Source organism: Rhinolophus ferrumequinum, chromosome 17 (genome assembly GCF_004115265.2).
Source record: "Rhinolophus ferrumequinum isolate MPI-CBG mRhiFer1 chromosome 17, mRhiFer1_v1.p, whole genome shotgun sequence".
Lineage (NCBI taxonomy): Eukaryota > Metazoa > Chordata > Mammalia > Chiroptera > Rhinolophidae > Rhinolophus > Rhinolophus ferrumequinum.
This window is the reverse complement of record NC_046300.1, coordinates 19,649,085-19,675,262: the sequence shown is the minus strand read 5'-3', so window position 1 is coordinate 19,675,262 and position 26,178 is coordinate 19,649,085. Positions and strand designations below refer to the sequence as shown.

The 26,178-nt window shown below is 40.6% G+C and overlaps 1 protein-coding gene and 1 long non-coding RNA gene across 2 annotated transcripts in view; one reads left to right on the top strand and one right to left on the bottom strand.

The window, feature by feature from the left end:
* Window positions 1-943: 943 nt before the first annotated feature.
* Window positions 944-8,729, bottom strand: LOC117036922 (uncharacterized). The gene is made up of 4 exons (XR_004425456.1): window positions 8,595-8,729; window positions 7,108-7,239; window positions 5,431-5,562; window positions 944-1,278 (listed from the first exon to the last, which is right to left on the bottom strand). It is a non-coding gene; the product is annotated as an uncharacterized LOC117036922 (long non-coding RNA).
* A 2,873-nt stretch (window positions 8,730-11,602) lies between these two features.
* The window catches only part of TGFBR2 (transforming growth factor beta receptor 2), an 83,187-nt gene continuing 68,611 nt past the window's right edge, over window positions 11,603-26,178 (top strand). The window contains 1 exon segment of the mRNA XM_033132411.1: window positions 11,603-12,104. Within this exon segment, the coding sequence (XP_032988302.1) occupies window positions 12,011-12,104 (94 nt within the window). The 5' untranslated portion in view covers window positions 11,603-12,010.

The window sequence follows — 26,178 nt, the reverse complement described above, 5'->3', positions numbered from 1 at the left end:
GCTTTAAAATCTTTGGTAGACAATTCTAACATTTCTGTTACCTTTGTGTTGGCATTTTGTTTAATGTTTTTCATTCAGTTTGAGTTCTTCTCAGTTCTTGATATGGTGACTCACATTCTATTGAAACCTAGATTTATCTTTTTATTATGTTATGAGACTTTAGATCTTATTTAAACTTTCTGTTTAAGGGCTTTTGTTTGTTTGTTTGTATGTTTTGACACTGTTCCAGTGGGTCAAGGGGCACAACCTTGCAACTGACAGGCAGAGGTCAAAGTTCAAGCTCCCCATCTGACCTCCAATGACACATGAGTTCAAGGTGAAGGGACACTCATTATTGCTTGGTGCAGGTGGCAGTTCTGACTCCCTATGTGACATACACTGCCACTGTAGTGGTGGTGGGCAGTGGTGAAAGTTACTCCTGGGCAGTGGTGAAAGTTGTGAATCCCCACTAGCTCTCTTCTGATACCACCCCAGTGGGGAAGGGTAGGGATACTCAGTACTGTAATATGGGGGTAGAAGTTCAGCCTGTCTTCATGGTCTCCACTGACACCACAGAAGCAGGGAATATAATAGGGATCTCATTACTGGCCAGTGGGAATGAAAATCCTGCCTCTCTACTTGACCTTCTCTACCTCCACCATGGTGGAGGTATTGGGGTTCCTCATTATAATCTCATGAGGGTGGAAATTTATGCTCCCCATTTGGTCTGTGCTGGCACGCAGGGATATAGCCACAATATTTTGTGTGATGTTTTGTTAGAGTACAGTAGTTACTGTCTAAAAATGTTTTGTCTTGCTAGATTCCTTCTTTCTTGATCTTTTGGCTAGAGAGAAGAGGCTTTGGTTAGAGTTTTCTTTCTTTCTTTTCTGTTTTTGTTTTTGTTGTTGTTGTTGTTGTTGTTGTTGTTGTTGTTGTTGTTTTGTCTTATCTATTGATGTTTCCAAGTTCCAAGTTGATGGTTTCTTTAGCTCCAAGTATGGACTTTAATAGGGGAAAAAAAACAAAACAAAACAAAACAAAATGGAGAACTCACCACCGTGACATTTTTTGGGTCCAAGGTCCATAGCTAGCCTTCCTTCTTCTCTCCACCTTTTCATAGTCTTCATACATTTTCTTGTATATAGTGCCCAGGATTTTTAGTTGTATTTAGCAGGAGGAATAGAGAAAAGTAGATCTATACCACCTTCTTGGAAGTGGAAATCTGACATGACTTGATTATCATCTTGATATTAAACTCAATTCAGGCTCAGAAATCTTGTATAAATTCTTCAGGGTCACCTAGTTAGAAGGTGGAAGATCAGAAAAACATTAAAAATAAGGGCTCTAGAGTGAGATGGAAGCTTTAGTTCCCAGATCTATCATTCATTCTAAATATTATTAGTAAACTTCTTTTAATCACAGACCCTTTAGAGAATCTGATGAAAGTTACAATCCTCTCTTTTGAAAAACACATTTATGTAACTACCTACAATATTTTGCATATCCTGGAAATTCCATGAATTCCAGATTAGGATCTTCTGTTTCGGAGAAAAGTATGCTCTAGACTTGAATGTCAGGAAAAGAGAGGCCACATTTACGAACAAGCAGCAAAGAATCACATTCTAAAAGGTCATTCCCTCTTTCAAAAATTGATCTCAGGATCAAAAGGCTCTGAGGTCATGTGATGAGAAGAGTAGAGGACAACTATGACAGTATTGTAGTAATGCCAAGAGCAGTGGTTAAATTAGAAGATGTCTCTCCTCTCACAAGGACTCTATTGTTCTCCTCTGCCCAGTTCCCTCTGGGGTGACTTTTCTGGACAGGCAGCTCCACTGGGCTCCTCTGTGTGTTAAGATACCATCTACTAACTGTCAGTCCCCAAGCTGCATGCACTGTAGCAAGCTTCCAGCCTATTCTGGCTCCAGCACAAATGACTGTACATGGACTTTAGGGAATTGACTTAAGCGTGTCAGTTTACCCTGAACTAGGTGCAGAGGTAAAAGCCCAATGTAGAGACATGTAAGCCGGCAGAAAAGAGAGGTTAAGAAGGCCAAGGGCAATAGAAAAATGAACAGTAAGATAACTGACCTGTGTTCAGGTTTTTACTAGCTGTGCAGCCTCAGGCAAGTTACTAAGGTCTTGGAATCTGAATTTCATCATCTGTAAAATGAAGTTCACAATTCCTGCCCTGCTCATGTGGTTTTCATGAGAAACAAATAAGATTACGTATATGGAGATTCTTTGTAAATTGGAAAGTGCTACACCAATATTATTTTTAGGTCTGACTAGAGATCCTACACCTCACCCAAAAGTAGAATTTTATGTACAGAATTGTTTTTCTATAAAAGATATTTACATAAAAGACCTGATTTGAAAACCTATTTTTCTACTTAGAGAAAAACATCCTAGATGACATGGATGTTCCCCATAAAAGAAGCAAATATGTTTCATTGGAACAGATGGCTGAGCTGAAATAAAGTAGAGCATAATAAAAGGTGTCTATAAAATCAGTCAAATAAAACATTAAGTGTAATGAAAATTGTCCAATGTTTTAATTGTCTTTCAGGAGTTCGTGTTGTGTGGGGAGACAAAATGATATAACGATACATTTCAAAGGCAGGTTCTCTGAACTACTTCCTCTGGAATTCTGAAAAACTGGTAGCATTCTGATAGCCTTTAAGTGAGGAATGACTACACAGAGCAGACAGTTTAATGTTATTATGACTTGGAGATAAACAAGAACCAAATGAATCTATTGTCAAGTTCAGGAAGGAGGCAACCCTTTGAAATGCCTGAAGGCACAAGAGGCACAGACTTTTCCAATGATTCAGTGGGTTAATAATTAATAACCTCTTGAGACTTTCACAAATGATTAGGCAAGAGCACACATCACACTGTGAAATTCTTCACCCCTGATACACTAAAGCATGTGTTTTGTTACCAAATAGTCTTTGCAATTGTTCTTAGTAGTTGATCTAAAGTTTCTGAGTTTATAGAACTGCTGTGAACTGATCAGTTATTTTGTCATTGACAAACATTTGGTTACGTTTGGTAGATGGGAGAATTTAGAAATGGGTGAGAACTCAAGGTCTCCCCACATCATTGCTACCGGGTAACATTCAACAGTGAAAGTAAGTCTCAGGTTGAATGCTGTGACACATGCAAGTATTTATTAGCAAACCATCATTGACCTCCTCTGTAGGAACGTGGAGATTCCGCTCTTTTCATGTACTCTGAAAATATTTTGCAGGAAATGGTTTCTCCAGGAAAATGGGACAATTTCTAGCAGTAGGATTTAAGTAATCTAAGATCAAGGGTCAGAATCTTCCAAAAGTGGCTAAACACAGGATGCTAGGTTAGGTCTAGGGCCCCCCTCCTATAAGCCAATCAACATACCTTGAGTACCAATTGCTTCACTTATGAAAATTCATTTCTGATCTCCATTATGTCAATTAACAAACCTTCTGGAGTTGACCTAAGATGAAGATTGCAGAAGTTGCCTAGGGGTGCAGTCCTTTGATAAGAGCTTTCTAAATGCTACCATTACCTTAGAAAATTTATCTTTGACTAGGGTACAATTTTTACCAGAAAAATCTCAAAATTCATCAACTGTAATTAGCACATATCTGTATGATATCCTCTAAGATGTGTATTACCATGGAGTTGAAGTACAAATTAAGTGGAGCTTTTAAAATGGCTACCAACATCATTTTCTGACACCAATTACATAAATCCACATTAAGATATGTTTTTAAGTCAATGAACCTGTACTGGTAAGTGATTTTGTACTTTTATGAAATAAACAATTAAAATAGTTTGTTATAATTAAAGCAATACTTATGTTTCATTAAGTTTCTAACTTGCAAGTCTTGTGATATAATTTGGCTAATAACTACTTATTAAACTGAATGTTTTTGGAACTTGAAAAAATAATGTCCAAATGAGAGTGAAATTGTCCAGAATTTCTAAGGAAGCAAGGATTGAGTTAGACCAAAAAAGAAAAAGAAAAAAACCTGGAAAATTGGAGATGAACATTTTTACCAGGATGAAGTTGATGAATGTTACTCTCAAGGGCATAAGTGCACTCTTGGGAGGTGAAATCTTCATCTATTTGTACCATTGTCACTTTTAGGAAGCATTTTAAGAGGAAGTTTATGCTGGTGTTTAAATTCCATGACAATATTTCTAGTCTCATTTGGTACACAGGCTATATTTTCCAAAGTTTTAGTTCTTGAATATTATATATTATAGAGTTTATTCATTGAAACATCTTCTCATTTGCAGGCATTTATTGAACAACAAATATGGATCAGGCAGAGGAAGCTAAAGGTGAAAAATACAGTCTGGCTCAAGAATGTCATAGTCTAGTGAATGAGAGATGGCAGCAGATGACAAAGTGGCTTAAATTCTGGGCTCTGCAGCCAGAATTCTTGCTGGGTTCTGGCTCTGTCTTTACCTAACATCTCTGTGGTTCAGGATCCCCACATATAAAATGGATATAATATTACCTATGCCGTAGGGTTGTTAGGAAGACTAAAGGTAATTATTTATATTAAAAAAACTCAGAACAGTGCTTGGCACATATTAATAAATGTGCTTGACAACACATACTGGTTACAATTATTAAGTGTACAGTGCTTTGAAAGCTGTCTTCTGCAAGAGATTTCTTCTGCCTCATCGCTTGTCAATTCAGAAACAAATTCCTGCTAAACTGAGATCTTCCTTCTCTTTCTTATCTATTGATTTCTCGCTATTCCCATGATCACGACTTTGGTTCACACTGGTTATTGCCTACCTATTTTCCTGACGTGGTCTTACGCACTCAGATGCCTCTTCCAGACTTTCTAACCATGAATTTGAAAATCTTATGTGATTATCCATGATCATCTCCCTCCAATGATCAAAATGTCTTTCACGGTCTTTCGTCATCTTGAGAATGAAATATAAACATTTTCTGTCTGGCATGAAAACCAGGGCCTCTCAGAACTGTAGTTATCCTGGGCCACTCTCAGATTTTTAGATTTCTTATTAATGTGTAAAAATAGATAACTACTAAAATAAAATCTCAAAATTTTGGTACATTTACATATTTCAAACATAGACTCAAACATACGAAATACAAATGCATATGAATATGTATTTACTTATGAATACAAATACATAAAATATAATTGTGTGATTCACAAGATAATGGGAGAAATCATATAGTTCTTCATTCCTGGATGATGTGGGTATGCATTGGTTATACGGACTGAGAGCCACATGGTAACTGGAACAGCTTCCTCTTTCCTTTTCTTTAACGGACTTCTCTGTATTATTTAGAAATGATTTTGACTGGAACTAACAATTTATACAATATCAGCTTATTATGTCTCATGATTCTGTAGTCTGGACTGGGATTTCCCTGGTATTTGTTAGGGCTAGAAAGTCCTAGATAGTTTCATCACTCACGTGCGGCGCTTCTGCTAGGAGGCCTGGAATAGCTGCTGGCTGGCCAGGTATGTCTTTCTCCATGTGGCCTCTCACGTAGCTAGCTTGCGTTTCCTCACAGCATGATGGTCTCAGGGTATTCAAACTTCTCACCTGGTAACCACAAAAGGGAGCTTGACTTTGAGACTAGTCTTGGAACTGACACTGAGGCACTTCTACCCTATTCTATTGGTGAACGTTAGCCTAGATTCAAGGAGAGGGGAAACAGAAAATAGACTCCATCCCACCTCTTGATGTAAGGAGCAGTGTGTGAGTACAGTGAGGGAAGGGAGGGATCACAGCCATCTTTGAAGACTAACTACCCCACACTCAGATAACGTCTACATTGAAGGAGTTGCTGATATTGGTGCAGTGGTTCTACTCTGATATGTTTGCCCTTCTCATTGTTGAAAGGTGATTCTATCACCTGTAACAGTTTTATCACCCTGATCATGTTCAAAGGTAGGAAATAGAAGGGGTGACGGGAAGAGACGCTCTCCTTGGGCATTTCTTTCTGATCAGGTAGAAAAGCATCTTTCTCACAAGCCCCCCTCAGATTCCTTTTCATATTTCCTTACCCAGAATTGGATCACTTATCTACCCTTAAACAAGAATGAGCCCTTTCTCTAAGATGCAGTGAAATCCACACCATAAACAAAATTGGACTTCTGACAGAAAAGTGGAAAAGGGAAAATGGATTTTGTGCAAGCAAGCAATGACGTTAGCCATATTCTGTAACCTCATATGTAACCAAATTCGTAGAAGACACCAAAAATTTAAATTACAGTCCTACTGCCCTCCCCATCCCCAGTCTTCATAACAAACCCCATGAGCATTTTTGCCTATAAGAACCCTTGGCCTCTAGTGGGAAGAACTATACAGTCACGAGGCACAGAGCATGGATTCAGGGAAGGTGCAGAATTAGAGCCCAAAATGAAATCTAAAATCCCTTCAAATCTATACTTCAAGCATTCTGACATATTTGCATTTTCTTACTCGCTCCAAGCTCACACAACTAAATATCCTTACACTGATGATCTGTGTGTCTGTAACATTTTCCTCGGGCCTCAGCAGACCATCTTGCAGGATTCAGCTCAAAAGGGACTTCTTCCCTTAGGACTTCTCTTACTCTCAGGCTGAATTAGTGAGTGGCCTCTACTGCCTGCTCCTGTGGTACAATGGAGCTTCTCACCAATGTGACAATCATAGTATCATATTCATTAATATTATTTGTTTACTTATCTATGTTTCACAACATGAGATCATAAGGACCCCTTAATGCCCTTCAGTTAAGGCTAGGATTACATTTTCTGAGTCTTGATGTCTCCATCGCTTGACATAGTATTTGGGTATGACGGTTAAATGAATAAATAGACGCATGGTAGGTTGCCAATTGATTCTCAAGGCTATGGAAAGCCATTGGATAATTTTTAATGTGATTGGTCTTGTATTTTTGGAGGGGAACATTTTGGTAACACTGGAGGATGTAGTAGAATGGGGTGAGACTAGAGAGGCAAGAAGATGAGGAAACTAAAATAATCCTACATGAAATAAGAAAAATAACTAAAATAATGTCAGTATGGGATGAGAACAGAATTGATTTAAAAGATATTTAGGAAATAAATAGATAGATCCTGTAAAATAGAGACAAATTCTTACCTGATTTTTATGTTTCTGGCTTGGGTTACCCATTGGAGATAGAGCCTTTACTTGATGCAGGAAATGTGCCAAACGGACATACACTTTAGAGTCCCATTTTCGAGTAATGAGTGTGTGATGACAATAGAACATCTATGAAGAGAGTAGAGTAGGCAGTTGGAATAACTGTAGCTTAGGTGAGAAATCAGAGCTTGATAATTAGATTTGGCAGTGATCATGTATCAGTGAAGCCATAGAAACAGATGTGTTCCCCAGGAAGCGTGAGAGAAGGGCAGAGGACAGGATTGGTAAGCACTCCTATTTGAAAAATGAGTGGAAGAAAACAAACCTGTAAAGACAAACCTGAGAAGAAACAGCTGAACAAGCAGGCAGGAAATAGGGTGCATTAGTTTGCTAGAGCAGCCATAACAACTCTGTCACTACACAGGCCTTAGTTCAAACCTGGGTTCTCTTCCTTAGTAGGCATGTGATCTTTGCCAAATGCTCAAGTACTCAATCTCTCTAATCCTCAATTTCTTCACCTGTAAATGTTCGAATAGTACCACAAGACATGTTCCAAAATGTTGACAATGATTATCTTTGGGTGATAAAGTTAGGGATTTTTTCATTTTCTGCCTTTGGCTTATCTGTATTTCAGACTCTTTGATTTTCCTACCTAAAAGTAATATATGACTTTGGTAATAATAATAAAAAAAAAAGTTATTTATTTTTTTTCCAATAGAAGCTATTCATGCTTTCTGTAAACTGTGACATACTGTGTCTCCCTGAAAATAAGACCTAGCCAGACAATCAGCTCTAATGCGTCTTTTGGAGCAAAAATTAAAATAAGACCGAGTATTGTATTGTATTATATTATATTATATTATATTATATTACATTATATTATATAAGGCCTGGTCTTATATTTTTTGCTCCAAAAGATGCATTAGAGCTGATTGGCTAGGTCTTATTTTCAGGGAAACACGATAACTGCAGGTTCTATTAATATCTGTGAAGAATTGCAAACAAGTGAATGGGTTAGGGAAACAGATATCCTCATTTTTTCCCCTCTACTGATGACAAGAAACATACATTAAGTACAGTAGGGCACAGAGTGGGATTCAAAGTTGAAAAAGGAATAGTCTGTGCTTTCAAAGACTTAACAATTGGTGGGGTAGAATTCCAATAAAGAAATGCACAACTATAATGCATTTCCTGTCAGCATGGGACAGAGGAACAAACAAAAACAGGTTACATAAACTTAATGCTCATTGGGTTCTCCTTGGATTATAGAGGCTGGAAGACTCACAAAATATTTCTGGGAGGACATAGGAGCACAGATGACCTTGAAAGGGTGGGTGACTCTCATAAATTCACTATTGTCTCAGTGCTTACGGGCCTGCTTCACAATAGAAGGACTATTGGTCAAGAGATAAGAGTTGAGAATGCACAGTGATTGATTTACAGGGAAAGGAATCTCCCTGTCAACTGCTTTGTACGCCAGTAACCTCAACAGCTGCATGTCCAAAAGTTCAGGGAAGTAGAAAGTTCTTGCTTCATCACAACCGGGTAATGCAGGCTTCTAGTTGACTACATTTTGATTCAGTCCAATTGTTTTGTAGGTATGTTCAGAGTTTGTAAAACTGGAAAAAATGAAGATATTCAAGCTGTTTAACTTGGTTCAAGGTGGTTTTTACTGTTTTCATCGTCAACTTGGTAAAGGCTGAAATATTACCTTCCTGGTTTTTCAAATCCTGAGTCAAGCTTTTATTTTTTTTGTTTCTACCTGCAAATGGACCAGTTTTTGCATATGTATATTAATGGCCTATGTGAATACACAGAAAATTATGTCAATATACAACTATGTGTGAAAACAAAGTCTTGATTGAGGATATCTTGATTGAGTCTCTTTCAATGAGATTCCCAAAAGGAAAGTGATATTGTCAAATTTTAAAGATTATCAGCTTGCGATATGTGTGAATTTACATATTTAGGATTTCATTGTGATGGTTTCTAGACTTAGCACTTGACAATTTTCACTGAATTCAGACTCAGTTTCACAGGAGACTGAGGATTAAATCAGAAATATTAAAGGCAAACAAAGTTAAAATCAACATTAGTGCTATATGACGACAAAGACCATCAGTTCAATATTCAACCACGAATTTCAATACCTCAAACCTGGCCTTTCATAATGTAAAACATCTGTCTTTGCAATAAATGTGAAGAAGATAGTCTTTAGAATCAATTGGGCATTTATTTGCCTCAGTGTATCTTGGAGAGAAAGAAAACACGTATGCTGTCCAGAAGAACTCAGGCAAATTTAAAAAAAAAAAGAAAACAAAGGAAACTAACACACTTCTCCATTTTTAAGAAAAGGAAATAGTGACATCACCCTCAGCTAAAATCTAGCTTGTTTATCTCAATGTATTAGGTAATACAGTGCCTTCTTCAGAGTTATGAAGTAACTAGGATGATCAAGTGCAATTTCCTTCTGAATATCTATTACCTCATTCGCTCATTCATCCAACACATATTCATTAAACACCTATTACATGCTAGGTGCTGGAGATACAATAGTGAGTGGAGGGAAAGACGTGATCCCTGTCCTCGAAGAATTTGGACTTGAGAGGAGAAGAGGCATAAAAGTTAAAGAATGATAAAACTATAGCTGTAGTGAGTGCTAAAAAAGAGAAGCATATGGTGCCAAGAGAACCTGAAATAAAAGATCTACTCAGGAAGGTCAGAGAAAGCTTGTCCATCACGGAAGTTCTAATTTACCCAAGGAGGATTACTAGGAGTTGGCTGGATAAAGAGAAAAGGAAGGTCAGAGGAAGGGAAAGTACACACTGGGGAGAGCTCTGTGCAGGAAGAATACAGGGGCTTCTTCTAGGAATTTAGAGAAGGCAAAGGAGAAGAGGAGGAGAAGCCCAATGGAAGGTAACAAGAGAGGAGGGGGTTTTCTATGCTAATCTGCTTTCTGTCCTCTATCTCAAGGGCAATGAGAAGCCATGAAACAATTTTACTCAGAGGGTTGGTAGAATCAGGTGTGCATTTTGAAAAACTGACTTCAGCTCTGGTTTGAGAAACAGCGAAAGGGCCCAGAATGGCCCTGACTGAGGATGAGAGGTTGGGAGAGTCCTGCTCAAGGGACAGCAATGGTACAGGTGAGGTGGCTGCAGAGGAAATGGGGAGAAGCAGATTTTGAATCCAACTTTTCTGCATCTTCAAGTGCCTCCAGCTTTGCCAAAGCTGTTACTGGGCAAGCAAATGCCCAGCCCTCCTAATTTCACTGTCCTTCCTGCATCCTCTAAGAGCTGGGAAGGGGTATTTTCCTAAAAGACACAAGCAGAGGCAGCTTCAGGACTGGTTGGAACAACTGTGACAAGACTTAAAGGTGCCAGGGTCAAGCAAATGAAATCACAGATTGACAGGGAAGATTTCAGGAGTTGGGTTTATGGGAGGGCTCTTTGCCTCATGTATTTCCAGTAAGCCTGGCCACCAGTAAGCCTGGCCACCTGCCTCTCTGCAAACAATCTTTATCCCAGATAAAGGAGTTCCTTGTTTAACCTGCTGGAAGATCCCCTGACCAGAGGGTCTAGAGAGAATTTAAGTCTCTGAGACCTGGAAGTAGGGTGAGCGTATAATTCATCATCCAAGCAAAACACATGGAAAAGAAAATGTGTCTTGGTTCGATAATGATTAACTTCAAAACGGATGTATACCAGGATGGTTTGGGGCGAACTTGGTCACCCTAGCAAGAAGGGAAAGTTGAAAGTTTATCCTGCCCAGCTCTGGCTCCCAAAGAAGCTAAGCATTGTCTGTCTTCACTGGCACTATTGGAATGCAAACCCTGGCATTCAGCTAACTTCCACGCCACTTTTATTTTTACATTTTCTGCCATACATGATACATTCTGAAGAGAACATTTCCCACCATTATCACTCCGTGAATCATTCACAATTCCTCACTGAATCACCCCCAGGAAGAGGCAGTTCAAAATGGGAGCCACCACCCAAGAGCTCAAAAGAAATGCCACATCTTAGAATCAGAATCTGCATTTTAAACAAGATTTTCAGGTGGTCAATATGCATATTATTTGAGAAAAAAACATCTGGACTTCAACCTATAATAAGAAAAACGTTTTACAATGTAACAGTATATGCATACATACCTGAAACAAAAGTTTAATGAGGCAATACTTACTATTTTATTAGGTGGGTGGGGGGCGGGGTTGGGTTCACAGCTCATTTGATTTCAGCATCCACTCCTGGGTTGAGATTTGTAGTTTGAAATCATAGCTCTAAAGCATCTAGAACAATCCAAAGGTTTTGGGATAGGGGAAAGGTGCTTCGTGGGGTGCTTTGGAAAGTGTATACACTTTCTATATTCAGTTACTTTGTGAAACGTGTGCACTTAGTCACTCTGGAATAAGGAACTCCTGAGGGCGGTGAGGGGCAGCTGAAAGTTTGCCAAAGTCCTCAGAGGGGCTGGTCTAGGGGACATGATTGGCAGCTAGGAGAGAGCTAGGGCTGGAAGGGAGGAGAGGGAGAAGGCTCTCGGGCGGTGAGAGGTCCTGCCCAGCTGTTGGCGAGGAGTTTCCTGTTTCCCCCCGCAGCGCCGGGTGAAGTTGAGTGAGTCACTCGCGCGCCCGGACCGACGACAACCCCGCGCGCGCACACGGCCGGGGCAGGAGCCGGCCTCCTGCGCAGCTCCCCTCGGCCGCCGGGGGCCTCCCCGCGCCTCGCCGGCCTCCAAGCCCCCCTCTCGCGGCGGAGCCGGCATCACATCTGGCCCACACATCTGCCCGGTCGGCAGGGCGCAGGGTCCCGAGAGGGCGCTGCGCGGAGGCGCAGCCAGGGGTCCGGGAAAGCGCCGGCCGCTGCGCTCTGGGCTCGGTCTATGACGAGCAGCGGGGTCTGCCATGGGTTGGGGGCTGCTCAGGGGCCTGTGGCCGCTGCACATCGTCCTGTGGACGCACATCGCCAGCACGATCCCACCGCACGTTCAGAAGTCGGGTGAGTGCCCCCAAGACGGGCTTGGCGGGGCTTCTGGGGTCTCCCGGGCTCCCCGCCTCTTCGCTGCGCTTGACAGGCGGCCCCGGGAACGCAGCGCTTGGGCGGAAACGGGAAAGTTTGCCCTCGGGCACCCATGCAGCCCTACAGCCTTAGCCACAGGGATGTGTGAGTTTTTCTTTCAAAAGAGAAGGAAAGTTCGAGTGGCAGGGGGCGCGGGGAGCGTTTGGCCCCCTTTGTGCGGGCAGGAAAGGCGTTGTGTGTTGGCCGCGTTCGGCGCGCCCCCACCCCCGGAAAGGGAAGTTTGAGAAGTTGGTTATCTGGAGGAGGCAGGGGAACAGCGGCCTGGAGCGGCTGCGGCGGAGGCCGCCAAAGCAGCTGGCACACCTGGGGCCACTCGGCCAGTGGCGATGCTGCGTGCCCACCCAGGACTTGCCGAGCCACCCCCTTAAGTGGCCAATTACTCCATCCTTAACTCCTGCTAAGGGCCCCAGGCCGGATTCTTGGCTTGGAGTTACTGGATAAAACTTCTAAGAAAAGAAGTGATTTCCAAAGGAAAGTTATCTGACTCCACTGAAGGCTTGGCCTGGATGGACTAGGGAGTGAGGATTGTCAGGTGGTGGAGGAGAATTATTTACTGAGTGCCTGCTAGGTGCTGGGTGCTGGAGATATTTCCTGCAGCAAGACGATCCTACCTTCTGGGAGTTGGGTTCTCTGCAATTATCGTTCGATGGAAACGGAAGGGTTAAATCATAAATCTGCTGCCCACCGGACCTCTGTCTCTAGAGGTGTTTGTGGGGGCGAAATGCACGAATTGAGTTCTTAAAGATGTGTTATGGAAAATACCAAACCCCTGGACCTTAAAAATTAGAATGTTTGTAGCAATGAGCCACATAACTGAAAATCTGCAACTGTGCTCTGTCTGGGTAACTGAGTACTTGGACCTTTCAGGGCCTCAGTTTTCTCATCTGTAGAGCGACATGGTTAGATTTGGGTAATTTTACATGCCCTTCCTTCCCCTTTGGTGACTTAGAGATGCCCTGTGTCGATTTGGGATGAAATATAGAGGATTTAATAGCCCTCATTACTCTGAAGCACATGTTTGATTTTCCAAGGGCCTCAGGCAGACTTACCTTTGGGTTTGTCTTGAAGAAATATGCACCAGATTCTAAATGGTACATTCCAGAGTATTTGAAGTGGATTGAGAATTTCTTAAAATTATGTTTCATATTGAAGGTCCAATGGAGCTGGGAGTTTTTAAGGGAATGAGGAAGAAGTACTATTGTAAACAACAACAAAAAATCCTAACACAAATTTGAGTTCCACGGTTTAATAAATTCCCAGTATTTCATTCTTGGATGTTTTCCTACATTGCAGTACCAGAATGTTCAACTGTCTCTGATTATACCCCAGACTCTTAAAAACTGAGTTATATTTTGCTAATAAATATTTTAAATGCACCCTTAATTTTCTGTGTACATTAAAAATCATTAAAACTTTTGCTTCAGATTACGAAAGAAGGAAATTTGTGGGCTCTGATTTTGTTAGGTTTTGTTTACAAGGATAAGATTTATGATTTGCAAATTCCAGACTCAATAGTTCATGAGTCAGTTTCATTTCATCTATATATACACTTTTAAACAATTAAAAGCCTCGTGGCTTTTTATTTGGGCTTTTAAACAGTTTTATAAAACCCACAGATTTCGTACTTTTATGGAATTAAAGTTTCAAAATGGTTGAACTAAGGAATCATTTTGAGCATGTATTCATTTGAAATTAAATTTTTGAAGATAGTTAAAGGTTGAAAATAGCTGTGATGAAAACAAGAAACCAAATTCCATGATTGCATTTTAATTTTCCATGTAAGTAAATGGTTTCAGGATTTTTCTAACAGAATTGTCAATTGAAATATGTCAAAACGTATTTCAAAATATTTTCATGCATGATAACATATGAAGAAATGAGATTATTTATAGCCTCCTATTAGGACACACACACACACACACACACACACACACACACCCATCTTCTGTTTAGTAGATTGACAAGTGGGCAAGAACAAACTCCACTAAGAAATATACTTAATTAAAAAAAAAATTGTTTTCGAATTAGTAGATTCATTCTTCCTGAATGTTCAGAATTGAGTAAGTGCTCTTTGGGGGAAAACTTTAAAATATCTGAAAACTCTTCAGATCTGAAAAATGGGACTTAACTTTTCAAATAACTAACAAGAGATTCTCGTTGATGACTAACTGTTGGTAAAACTGTCATAGGGGTAAGCTTCTTTACTAAAATCACATTAATACTGTGCTTATTTGGTCAGGGTCAGAGATTAGGAGTCAGTAGTCCCAGAATTTGATCTTGATCTGTTTGCTTTTGTTCCCAGAAAGCACATTTTCACTTCTAGGCCACTTCCTTTAATAACATCTTAGTTTTAACCACTTATGGTTTACACAAAACACTCATCACATTGTAGATTCATTGCCTTTTTTCAAGATAGTGGATTCAAGATAGTGGACCCAGGGTGAGTCCTCATTATTGTATATGTAGTTGACATACCTGCTTTATGTTTTTCATTTCAGTTGACCAACCCTCAGTTATCTAGACAACTTCCACAATTTTTCTTTATTTTTTAACCCTATTTTTCCAGTTAAGAATGGCACTTCCTCAATGCCATTGTAAAAAGTGCCATTACTCATTCTTCCTTTCCAACAGTATTTATAGTGACTCCTCGTGTGAGGCAAGAGGCTCAGACTGGAGACACCATCCCAAATGAATAAGACAGACTTTGCCCTCATTGGAGGTAGCATATGGGAGCGTGTTAAAGGCAAAGCGAACATTCATATTTTAACCCCCGATACGTGGAGACATTACCGAACACTGGTAGTTTATTTTCTAGACCCCACTGTCAAAAGCCCATTTTGCTGTTGAATGCACTAGGAAGAGGTGCATGTTGAATGCTTCCTTTTCAATCCTTCTGAACATATTTTTTCCATTCATCTGTTCTTTCCTATACCTGCCCTGTTACAGGCCTCCTATTGGGCCACCTCAGTTCTCCATTCTGTAGCCAAAATGATGGACCCAATATGCCCATCCAGTCTTTCTTCTGAAGATAGGCTTGGAGATAGAAGGGTGTAGGTACAAGCTTTGGAGTCAGGCCATCCTGGCTTCCAAACCCACCTCCCGTTTACTGGCTATATAGCCTGTTGCGCTGACTTTACTTCTCTATCCCTCAGTGCCCTCATTTATAAAATGGGGATTATAGAGTTCTGGTGAAAATGAAATAATACTCTAAGTGCTTAACATGGTACTAGCAACATAGCAAATGCTCAATAAATATCAGCTTCTATTGTTATTATTATTGCATGAATCTGGCCTAACAAGGCCCTCAGTGACCTGGTTCCCATCTGATTCTGCAGCTCCATATCCTACCAAGACTCATACTTTCCCGGTCCGCTCTTATCACCATGTACACATGCTGTGAGCAATTTAGGTACCTGTGTCTTTGTTCATGGTGCTGTCTGGAACACCTGCTACCTGGATAATTTTCACTCTTCTAAGACTTAACAAGTGTCATCTTCTTAAGAAAACCTGCTTTGAATGCCTCAGATTAGGCCAATGTCCTCTCCTGAGGGTAGGCTTCTTTTTTAGCTTGTAACAATAGTTAACCATCGTGCGCCAAAATTATATCTTCCATGAACTCTCTTGCCCATTAGGCCTTTAGTTCTCTCAAAGGCAAGTGGTGTCTCTTATTCATTTCTCTATCTCCAGGTTTCCTGCAGCACCTAGTGCATCATTTAATATCCAGGGAACCCTGAGCTCAGCCTCCACTTTGTCCTCCCGGAGGCTGTGCAACTGAGGGGAGCAATTTAACAACCAGGCAGTCATTCTATTGGGAGTTTGGTCTGAATGGTAAAATCTTACTTATAGTGAGAAGAGTTTCAGCTCTCACCTAAATAGGAAGTTTGGCTGTTTTTGTACTATATACTTGGTTCTTTTATTCTGATAAGCTATGGAAAAGGATGTTTCAATTTCTGACAAACGTGATACAAAGCTGCTAGAAGTTTTCATTCAGCCCCTTGAGCTACACATTTTGAATTAGGGTAGGGCATTCAAAGCTATTGCAAATGTTTCAAACGTTTCACCAAAGAAAATTTCCAGTGAATACTGAATCCTCTCTCTCTGTCTCTCTCTCTCTCTCTCTCTCTCTCTCTCTCTCTCTCTCTCTCTTCCCTAGAAGGTTGTCGAAAGGAGACTTTCATTAACTGCTGAAATCTTAATTTAGTTTTTAAGTTTCTTTTTTCATCAGGGTTTTATGTTTTGGTTTATAAGCAGTGAAGCAGAGTTGGTCTAAGGGAAGTGTGGTCCTGTAGCAGCTGCTGTCTGCTGTAGAGTACTGTGGATATTATTTTGGTGATGCAAAACACCAAAATGGTTTAAAATAGGGTGCAGAGGAAACCTACTTCCTGTCTACAGCATGCCATTATTTAGCCAATTTCCACATAAAAGCATAACTGTATCACCTTGTTAGCTTCAGCCCTCCAGGGGTTAATCCAGCAGATTTAACTCAAGATTTTCAGTAGAAAGGACTTAGCAGATCTGCATTAGCAGCCAAAATGCTCACTCCCCTTTTCTTTATAATATTTTGCTCCCCAGGTACTTGTTGCTTCTGACTAAGGCAAGATGATGATGGCCTTTGCTTGGCATGTCAGAAGGGTTTGGAATACTGAACAAACAAATTGGCTCATCTCAGGGAGAAGTGGAGAGAAGGGAGAACGAACATTTGAGCGTCTGCTCTGAGCCAGCTGCTTGACATTACTTACCGAATTCCATCTTCAGAAACCTGTATAATGAGTTATATTATCTTTATTTTATCAATGGGGAAGATAGAGTCTGCTCAAGGTCACTCGAGGTTTGCCTGTGTGTTTGTGTGTATCATGGTGTGTCTGTGTGTATGCGTGTGTTGAGTTGTAAGTTAGGGCGGGTGTTCAGGGACATCACATTTGAGAAAGGGGAAACTTAACGATCTAGTGTCATCAGTTCAGTGCTCCTGACTTCATGATTTGCTTTACTTGTGTGATCTATGTCCTTCCTGACTGTCTTTGTACTACAGACAGCAGCACAAATCCTGAAACGTCAGGATAGGGTAGAGTCTCTTTGCACAAGGAAACTCTACTGTTCCTAGTTTGATAACAGCATCTTGATGGGGGGACCCACTGCCGTGACCCGTGGTCTGTCTGATTTAAAGCAGTTGGACATGCACCATTTTCAAACGCGTGTATTGTGAACCCCAGATTCCAACCATGTAGGACCAGCATCTGTGTACAGGCCTCAACTGCTGGTGAGAGCAGAAAGAGTGGCATTTATCCAACATAACAAAGTGGGACGATTTGACTTTTGAGGTCCAACTAATTTGTAAACTTGTAGGTGGGTAAGATTCTTTTCCTCATGAAAGGATCTGGCCTTTTTCTTGCCATGATCGGCATTTTAGGCATGGGCCCTCAACGTGGATCAGCTGCTTCCTTGGATGCAGTCAACGTAGGATACCTTGCTTAGGCTCTTAAACGGTTCCCTAGCATCTCTGGTTTGTTTACAGTGCCGAAGCTATAGATCATTAGAGTGGATTTAGCTGCAGGGTAAGGGCCTATGACTGGTGCGATTGTATTTGGGAAAGGCTGTCTGTCTGCTTTCAAGACATGGTTCTTTCTCCTCCGCCTCCTCCTCCTCCTCTCCCTCCTTGCCCTCCCCCTTTTCCTCCCCATCCTCCTCCTTCTTCCTTTTCCTCTTCCTCTCCTTCTTCTCTCCTGTCTCCTACCCCTCCTCCTCCTTCTCATCCTTCTCCTCTTCCTTCTCTTTTTTCTGATGAGATATATCCTCCCAATTTTTTCACCTCATCTAAAACCAAAGGTTCTCTGCCCTGGGCTTTAGAGGTACTGCTTTTATTCTTCTCTGGCCAGGCCCCTGTCCATAGGGTGAGGAGATTCTGGGCTTCTCAGTCCAAACTTCGCTCCCTTTTTAGATTGTGTTTCAGTTACTTGGGAACTCAAATTTCACCGTCCAGGTGGCCCTGGACCCGCTTTTACAGCCTACATGGACCCTTGGTCCACCTTACTGAGGCCCTTCATAGCCACTGGTCTGTGCGGCACAAGGGCAGGTTGAGGGACAGCTGTGTATGTGTGGGGTGGGTGTGGGGTATGTGAAAGCTTGGTAAATCAGTACACATCTCATATGGTCTCTCTTGATACGTGATGGTCCTGGCCAAGGAAAGAGGAAGGCAGATTGTCGGCCAGGCCTGTGATGAATTTTCCCCAAAACACCCAGTTCCAGGGAGGGAATTCAAGTTGTAGTTCAAGAGTTTGAAAGTTGTACTTCGTCTTCCAAGACATTATGAACCCATACTTTTCAGTCAAGGTAGAAGGATAAAACCTATTTTATGGCACAGTTTGTTCGCTTGATTGGTAACATTCAATATTTGAGCCATGGTATGTGGGCCTCCATCTATCCTCTTGCCCTAGGTCTTCCAATGTCAATGGTGGGTCTGACATTAACACTATTCCTTTTCAGAAGTGTTGGGGACAAACTTAGTTTTTATTCATTGTATCATACTTTCCTTGGAGTTGAGCGACTGCTCATTGATTAAAAAGCTGAGTTTGTTTGTAATCATAGTGTTTATTTCCTTTGGGAAATTCAGTTTTTTGTAGTTTGTATTTTCCTGAAGGGAATACTAGGGCAAGGTGAAGCTTGTTGGGATGTTTTCTTCTAATGTTGTAAATATTTTATCTGAGTGTTCCATGACCTTCTCAAACCTCTTTAAGGAAAATGAGACTATCAGAAGAGTGTAAAGAAGTATAAAGCACTCTAAAAGGTATAGGATTGTCCAAACTATGCATTTTAGAGAACTAGGGGTTTGGCAGAACAAACATGAGTGTCTTTGAAGAAAAACATGGGGTCAGGTGCATATTTTTAGCTTATGCCGCAGTGGCTCTTTATCTGTTTAAGTTGTAAATCATTATAGAGGGTTCGTTGACTTTGGGGGAAACTCACTCTGCTGCTTTGTGGATGACTGCTGGTCATCCTAAAACTCTGCAGAACTTTTCGACACAGGGAAACGGACTTGGCCTCATGTTCCCTCTGAGTGGCGTTCCTATCTTTACTCACCAGCCTTCATGCATCATAGTTTCAATAATGTCTATAGCTAACACGTGTTCAGATCTTGCTACTTGCTTACTGCCTGGATCATGCTGGGCACTCCATCTGCATTATTTAACTTTCAAAACAACTCTGTGAGGTAGATTTTGCAATGCTCCTTATAAATTCTCTAGAAATTAGGAAACTTCATGGAGGCCACCTGATTAGCAAATGATTTTGCTGGGGTTCGAACCAAGATGGTCTGGTTTGGGGACCTACACCCTAAGTGTTGTGCTATATTGAGGCTAGGCTGCCTCAGTTGACACAAACTACTTCTCCATTGTAGCATGGGTGGTGGGAGGCTCTAGGGAATAAGAGAAATACTGATAATATCCAACATTTTCCTAATGCTTTAGCATTTTTTACATGTTACTCCATTTAATTTTTTTAGCTAAATAAGATACTGTTTGATTCATACACGTAGTAGTCAAACATCATGCTGGTCATGTGACCTCCTCAGTGGGAAAATTAAATGTACACATCAGGTGATAGCCTTGGTGGAATCATGGAATAGTTATACCATCGAGGATTTTAGTTTAGGTATTCTGAGCAAAACAGGCATTAACTATATACTAAATATGCATAAATATCTAGGGGATATATACGGTATGCCAAGCTGAATATACTATGGAGTGAATGGAATTTAACTCAAGGCTTTTTCTGCCTTGCACTGGCCCTTCTCCTGGCTTTGGGAGGGGCCCTGGCAATGTGGTTAATGAGCGTTAAAGAATCAAGTTCAAGAATATTTAAGGAATCTTGCAAATGCCCTGAATATTACAGCTCATATGTAAAAGAAACTTGATAGAGGGTTTCCTACATTTAGAGGCAATTCAAAATTTTTTATGACATTACTTATAATGAGTTATGAAGCTGAAAGAAACTTAAATGACAAATTCTGATCAACAGTTCTAGAGGAAAGATTGAACTATTTTTCTATTCTCTCTGTAGAGAATGTTGCAAAATATTGTTGGAAGAGGTGATCAGAGTATGCAATGGGAAAATGTAGCACACATATTTTGGAGGTGTATCAGACAGTGAATTAACACAAATATTTGTTTTCTTTAAAATTTTATAATTGTGTTACGTATAGCTTTTATTTTTAAAATTGTAATTTGTAAGATGCCATTTTAAGTTCTAAATGTTCACATTCATACCTAAATTTCTGTTCTTAATTTTTACATTATTTTTTTTTAAAAAGTGTCCCTGAAATATATGATATTCAGCTTCCATAAGACCTGACTCTCTGCCTCATGGTAGGATTTGCTTGTTGGCTTAGAAAATAAATTAAAAATGCCTCCTTCCCTTCTCCCCAAATATGTAATTATCACAAAACTTTGATCTTGAATGAAAGGTAACCCAGATCTAACCCTTGGTTTGAGATTAAGAGTCTGCCTGGGCAGCAGGTGAAGAGTAAAGCATGCTATCCCCACAATCAGGGTGTCTGGGTGACGTGCTTACTTCCTTTGGTCCCACTGAGTCTTTTGTTCTTTTATGTACAGTGATAAAAATTAGACGAGACGAGAGTTTCAGCTTTTTCTGTTGAAATGTTTCCTTCTGTATGTTAGTAGAGGAAACCATTGAAGCTGACTTAGAAAACATAATCCTCAACTAATCAAAATAGAAAGCTATCAAAAGTCATAACAGGTCAGAATTGACAAATACCACAAACATCCACTTGGAGTTTGCTGGAGATGACTACTGTTAAAAAAAGAAAAAGAAACCATAGTTATTTTGAAAATTTCCTGGTGCAGGTGCCTGAGCATACATCCTGACTAAATAGCATGTTTACTTCAGCTAAGCACTCACTCCGCGCTGAAGAAAAGGCTTACTTGGTTTTGGTGGTAATCCCATTTCTCTTTGGTTAATTATGGTGTTTTCATTCTCCCCTGCCTCTGACTTGGTAAAAGTGTCTGTGAAGGTTTTTCCAAAGGCAGCGAATTCTGAAATGCTTTGCTATGTCTAGGAAAAGAAAGCCCTAAAGGACCTTCTGTGTGTTGGGGGGGCGGGGGGGGGGGCGGGAAGGAAACTTGTCTGAATATAATTAGTCTTCTGTTGCCTTTCAAAGATTTCTCCACCAATTTTCTTAAAATATTCTCAGAAAAGACAGAATTTGCTACAGATTGGCAGTTTCCAGACTGCTTTTTTAGGCAGGGGAGTAGCTCTGAGTTCCATAATTGCATTTCTGTATGAAGCGTTCTGCACAGAGGACTTCTGACCACTGCTTTGAGTGACTATCTTGTTGCTACATATCATGTTTATGTTTTACTCTCTAAGACCCATAGTATTGGGGGAAAATGTGATAAAATTGTTCCTCAAATATGTGAAACAAAAAAGAAAAAAAACAACAAAGGAACATACTTTGCGTTCACTATTCTGGTGTCCCTTAAACTACAGCGTTATAGAATAATTCCTAACAGTCTAACCTCCCTGGGCGCTCTTACTTTGATTCTTATCATTTCTGTTATAATGAATCATATGATTTGTCTTGCCTCTCTTGTCACCTATGTATTTATTCCAATGAGCCACCGGCCAACCTGTCTTTTCCTTTGTGGCTGTCTTCTGCTTTCCATTACCTCCAGCTGGCATCTCTGCTTGTCCTTTCTGACTCCTTCAGGAGCCTCCTTCCTCTTTTAACATTACCTTTCATGAGTTATAATATGCATCGAGACCAGATCTTGAGCACAAGCATTCTGCACCCCCAAATGATGCTTTTATATCATCCCTTGACAACTAAAGATGTCCTCTCATACCTTGCTACTCCAAGGGTGAGCCAGGAACCCGCAGCATCAGCATCAATGAGAATTTCTTGGAAATGAGGAATGCCGGGCCCCTCCCCAGACCTGCTGCATGGGAATCTGCATTTTAACAAGATCCCCAAGTGATTCATGTACACACTGAGGTTTGAGAAGCACTGCTCTCTCTAACAGCATGGAAGCATTTTCCAGAGAAGTTGAATGATCTGCACTGATTTCAGCAGATCAGATCAGGCTCGGTTCTGTCTCTGAGGAAGAGAAGGAAAAGGAAAAGTAGCGCCTAGTTTTACGAGGGTGTTTTGACTCCTCCTAAGCTGCAAGGCCCGTTTAAACTGGTTGTAACTAATGCACTAAGGTTAGCACTAAGGAATGCACCGACGGCAAGTCAATTAATAAGTCAGTTTTAAACAGTCTGTTTTCCCAGAGCATTCCGCAAAGCTTTTTCCTCCACTGAATGTCCCTTGACCACCAACTGTGGGTCCCAGGGATCTGTTTCTCTGCTGAAATCACATCATTCATCAGGTTTACTCATTAGGCGTTTAATCACAGTCCGCCTTGACATTTGTAGGCCTTAATTAAGAGCTATTACACTTCAGCATTTCTTAAAATATGTAGTGCTCTGCTGTGTACAAGGTATGGACCCCAAAATTAATGAATTAATGTCAGGTTTTCAGGAAGTAGTTCTAATCTTCAACAATAAAAAAAAAAAAAGAACAAAACAAAAAACCTTCTTTTGCTTCAAGAAACTTATTTGGTTGTTGCTCAGTGAGGACTCACAAAATTTTTTCTGAATCTCTCAACATTTATTTTAGGCTCTTCTGAGAGTGCCACCGTTGCTTCTGTATTTTACTCATTCTAAGGCAATTTTTTGCACCTCAATTCCTTTTGTCTTCAAGAATTAGGGGTCCCTGTCAGTTACAACCATCAGTTCTCACAACTACCTTCTCATTTTTCCAAATAATTTTGTTTTCTGGCTCATTTTTTCTTTTGTCATTTTAACTATAATTGAAAAAAAAAGAAAGAAAACTTCCATTGCAACTTTTATTTCATGTTGCTCCCTATTGCATCAAATCTCATCTTATTCATCAGAATAGTTTTAAAATCTTAATACCTAGAATCTCATTATCAAACATTTATTTACAACAGGAACCTAGTTACACAAAATGTATAACCATTTGGTTTCATTTTTGCTCTTACATTATGCTACCACAATGCAAGTCTGAACTCCTATTTTCTGTCATCTGTAAGAATCTCCTCTTTGGTTTCTGTCCATGGATACCTCTTGTCCCCGAAATCTTCAACACACATACATAACCATCAGTTAAATCTGCCTCCACTTCCACACGTGTAATTTTGAGTAGGCGGTCCCTGCTAGAAAACCTTCCATGGATCTTCTCCATGGATCCAGGTGATTACATGTTTCTCTTAGAGATCAGGGGCTGCATCAGTATCCCTGGCTTTTAAGATAACACAGATGGGACACAGGATGATTTGGTGACCACATACATGATGAGGCCAAAACTTTCCCCTTCTACCTCTGCACATGCTTCAGGCCTTGGTTCCACTTCAACCAGGTTTCCTCACACCCTTTTGCTTTCAAATTTCTAACTTGTGGCTGTTCTGTTCCCCCCAGTTTCTTATTCTCTACCTAGACCCTACAACACCTTCATCTTCTGAAATAAGGCCTGACCAAATGCCACTTCTCCTTTTGTGTCTTCTGTCATTATTGACCCCGGTCAGATTGCCCTTTCTCCTCTTCAGTTTCTCTAATAAGGCCTTGCTCCTCACTCAGGTGACCTGGGTCATCACGCTACATGGGGCCGTAGGTGTGTGTTTTAACTCTTCCTAGAATGAAAACCCTTTGAGATAGAAACTTCTGATTTTTCTCTAGCACTCAGCGCACGTTCTCACTAAAATATTGTGCTGTTTGGAATTTATTAAAGGCCAGGGAAAAACTGCTTATCAATCTAAGACAGGGTGACAGGACACACAGACACACACACACACACACACGTTCCCTAGACTGCTTACCTTTTCACCACCAAGTGTGTCACCAATGCTGTGCTATTTATAGCCACCTATAGTATTGTTTGAGAGAACATGGCTTGTGGGAAATTTCAAATGCTCTGATATGTGTAAGTTGCTCTTTGCAGTAGAGGTTTCCTCTGCCTTCAGTCTTCAGTTTCTGTGAATTTGAGGGAGGTGCAGTCTGTGGGTGTTAAGGGCTGTTGTTTTTCCATCCATCACAGACTGTCTTTGATTCATTTATCTTCTTGTATATGAATCTTGTATAGCGAGCCGAATGTGCTTTGACTGGAGAGGCCAGAAAAAGTCATAAAGTAAACCATACCATCTGACTCAGGACAATTTTTGCCACTCCTGCCTCTCATTTTTATGAATCATAGGTTATCTCCTGTCATTGGGATAGTTGGAGAAGGGGCGGTTGAATGAAGGGCTCTTGGTGTGTGGAGAGTGCCTGAAGACACGCTTCTACTTGGCTGAGGGCAAACATCCCATATTGCAAAGGTGACTCTTGGTTGCAATTTTCGGAATGCCCCGTTTAAAAAGGTGCATGAATAGGAGACTTAAAAATAAAGACTTTCTTAGATGGGTGCTTCCCAGGAATGGGTCTCCAGGGAAGGTCTTGAAGGTACTCAGCCTCCTCCTCCACTGTCTTCTCCATCAGCGCCCTGTAAAACCACCCTGGATGGACATGCAGCCTAGAAACCAGAGGTTGTGTGCTTCTGTTGCTGGCACAGCTTCCAGACCAGCTTCTCTTCCATCTGGATCATCACCCATGGAGTCTCTCCTCTATGGAAATTCTGGAGCTACCGCTGACTTCATAACCTTACTTAGACATGGACTAGCAATGCCCTACCTGCTCTATCTAAGGGAGAGAGGAGATGGAATAAGAATTGTATGTCTTAATAGCTTGGGGGTACTTACTGGAAAGGGTTGAGATAGAATACTTTTAATTTGATGTACCACTGGTAAGTTTTCAAACTGCTGAAAACAATTATCCGCCAAGATTTTGATGATGATGTTGGTGAGGACGTTTGTGGCCATTATATAATTACGTATATTTTTCGGCACAATTGCAAAGCATTTTGTGAAACTCAGAGTGTTTCCTGTTACCGGTTTATTAATGAGATGCTTATGGTATCTTCAGGGTACAGGAGGGAATATAGTTTCTTAACATTTCAGTGTTTCCTTTTTGAATGACTGTTGGAGCTACAATGAATCCTGCTCCAATCCTATTGGCTTTGCTACTCCTCGAGGTATAACTTCTTTTATATAGAAGCAATTGACTAAATAAATGATCGATGTCCACATTATTTGTGTTCTGCCGGTCAAAACAGTTGTGTTCTTCTCTCTCTCTCTCTCTCTCTCTCTCTCTCTCTATATATATATATATATATATATATATATATATATATATATATTTGGCACCAGTGGTGCCAAAACAATGTATACACCTGGACACTTTGGTCAACGTTGCTCAAGCAGTAGTTCGCCGTAATCAGAAGTGTCTGGACACTGATGGTAACCACTTTGAGCACCTCTTGTAATTGCAGAAGTCAAATGTGACTTGTATTCATCTTTTGTTATCGGTATAGATTATTACAATTTTAATACAGTTTTCTTTCTTTAAGCATATATACAATTTTTTTGGCACCCTCTGTATATCTTTATTCAGGCATTCATTTTTAAGTTCTGGGCAGGAACCCCCAAACAATATTTAACAATACAATATACTGTTTTGATTATGATCAGTACTTTAATAAAATTTATGTTAAGGAGAATCTTTGGAGTGAGCCCCTGAAAACCTGAGGGAAGTCTGATTGATCCGGTGTCCTTCCATGTTACATAATATGGTCATGGAGGCAGACGTGGCCCCTGTTCTCTAAATTGACAGGTCCTGAATGTATAAGAAAAGGAAGGGACCAGAGTGGGTCATTGGGGACCATGCTGGTTGACAGCAGCCGCTTGTGTTTACCTTGTCAGCAGTGACCGGGCTCTGATTTTAGTCAACATTTTAGTCTACGGCCCCCTTTAATGCTTATCTCTTGGGAACATATAAAATGTCTTCTGTTGTTAAAATAGCTGTCAAATGAATATTAAATGCACAACAAACA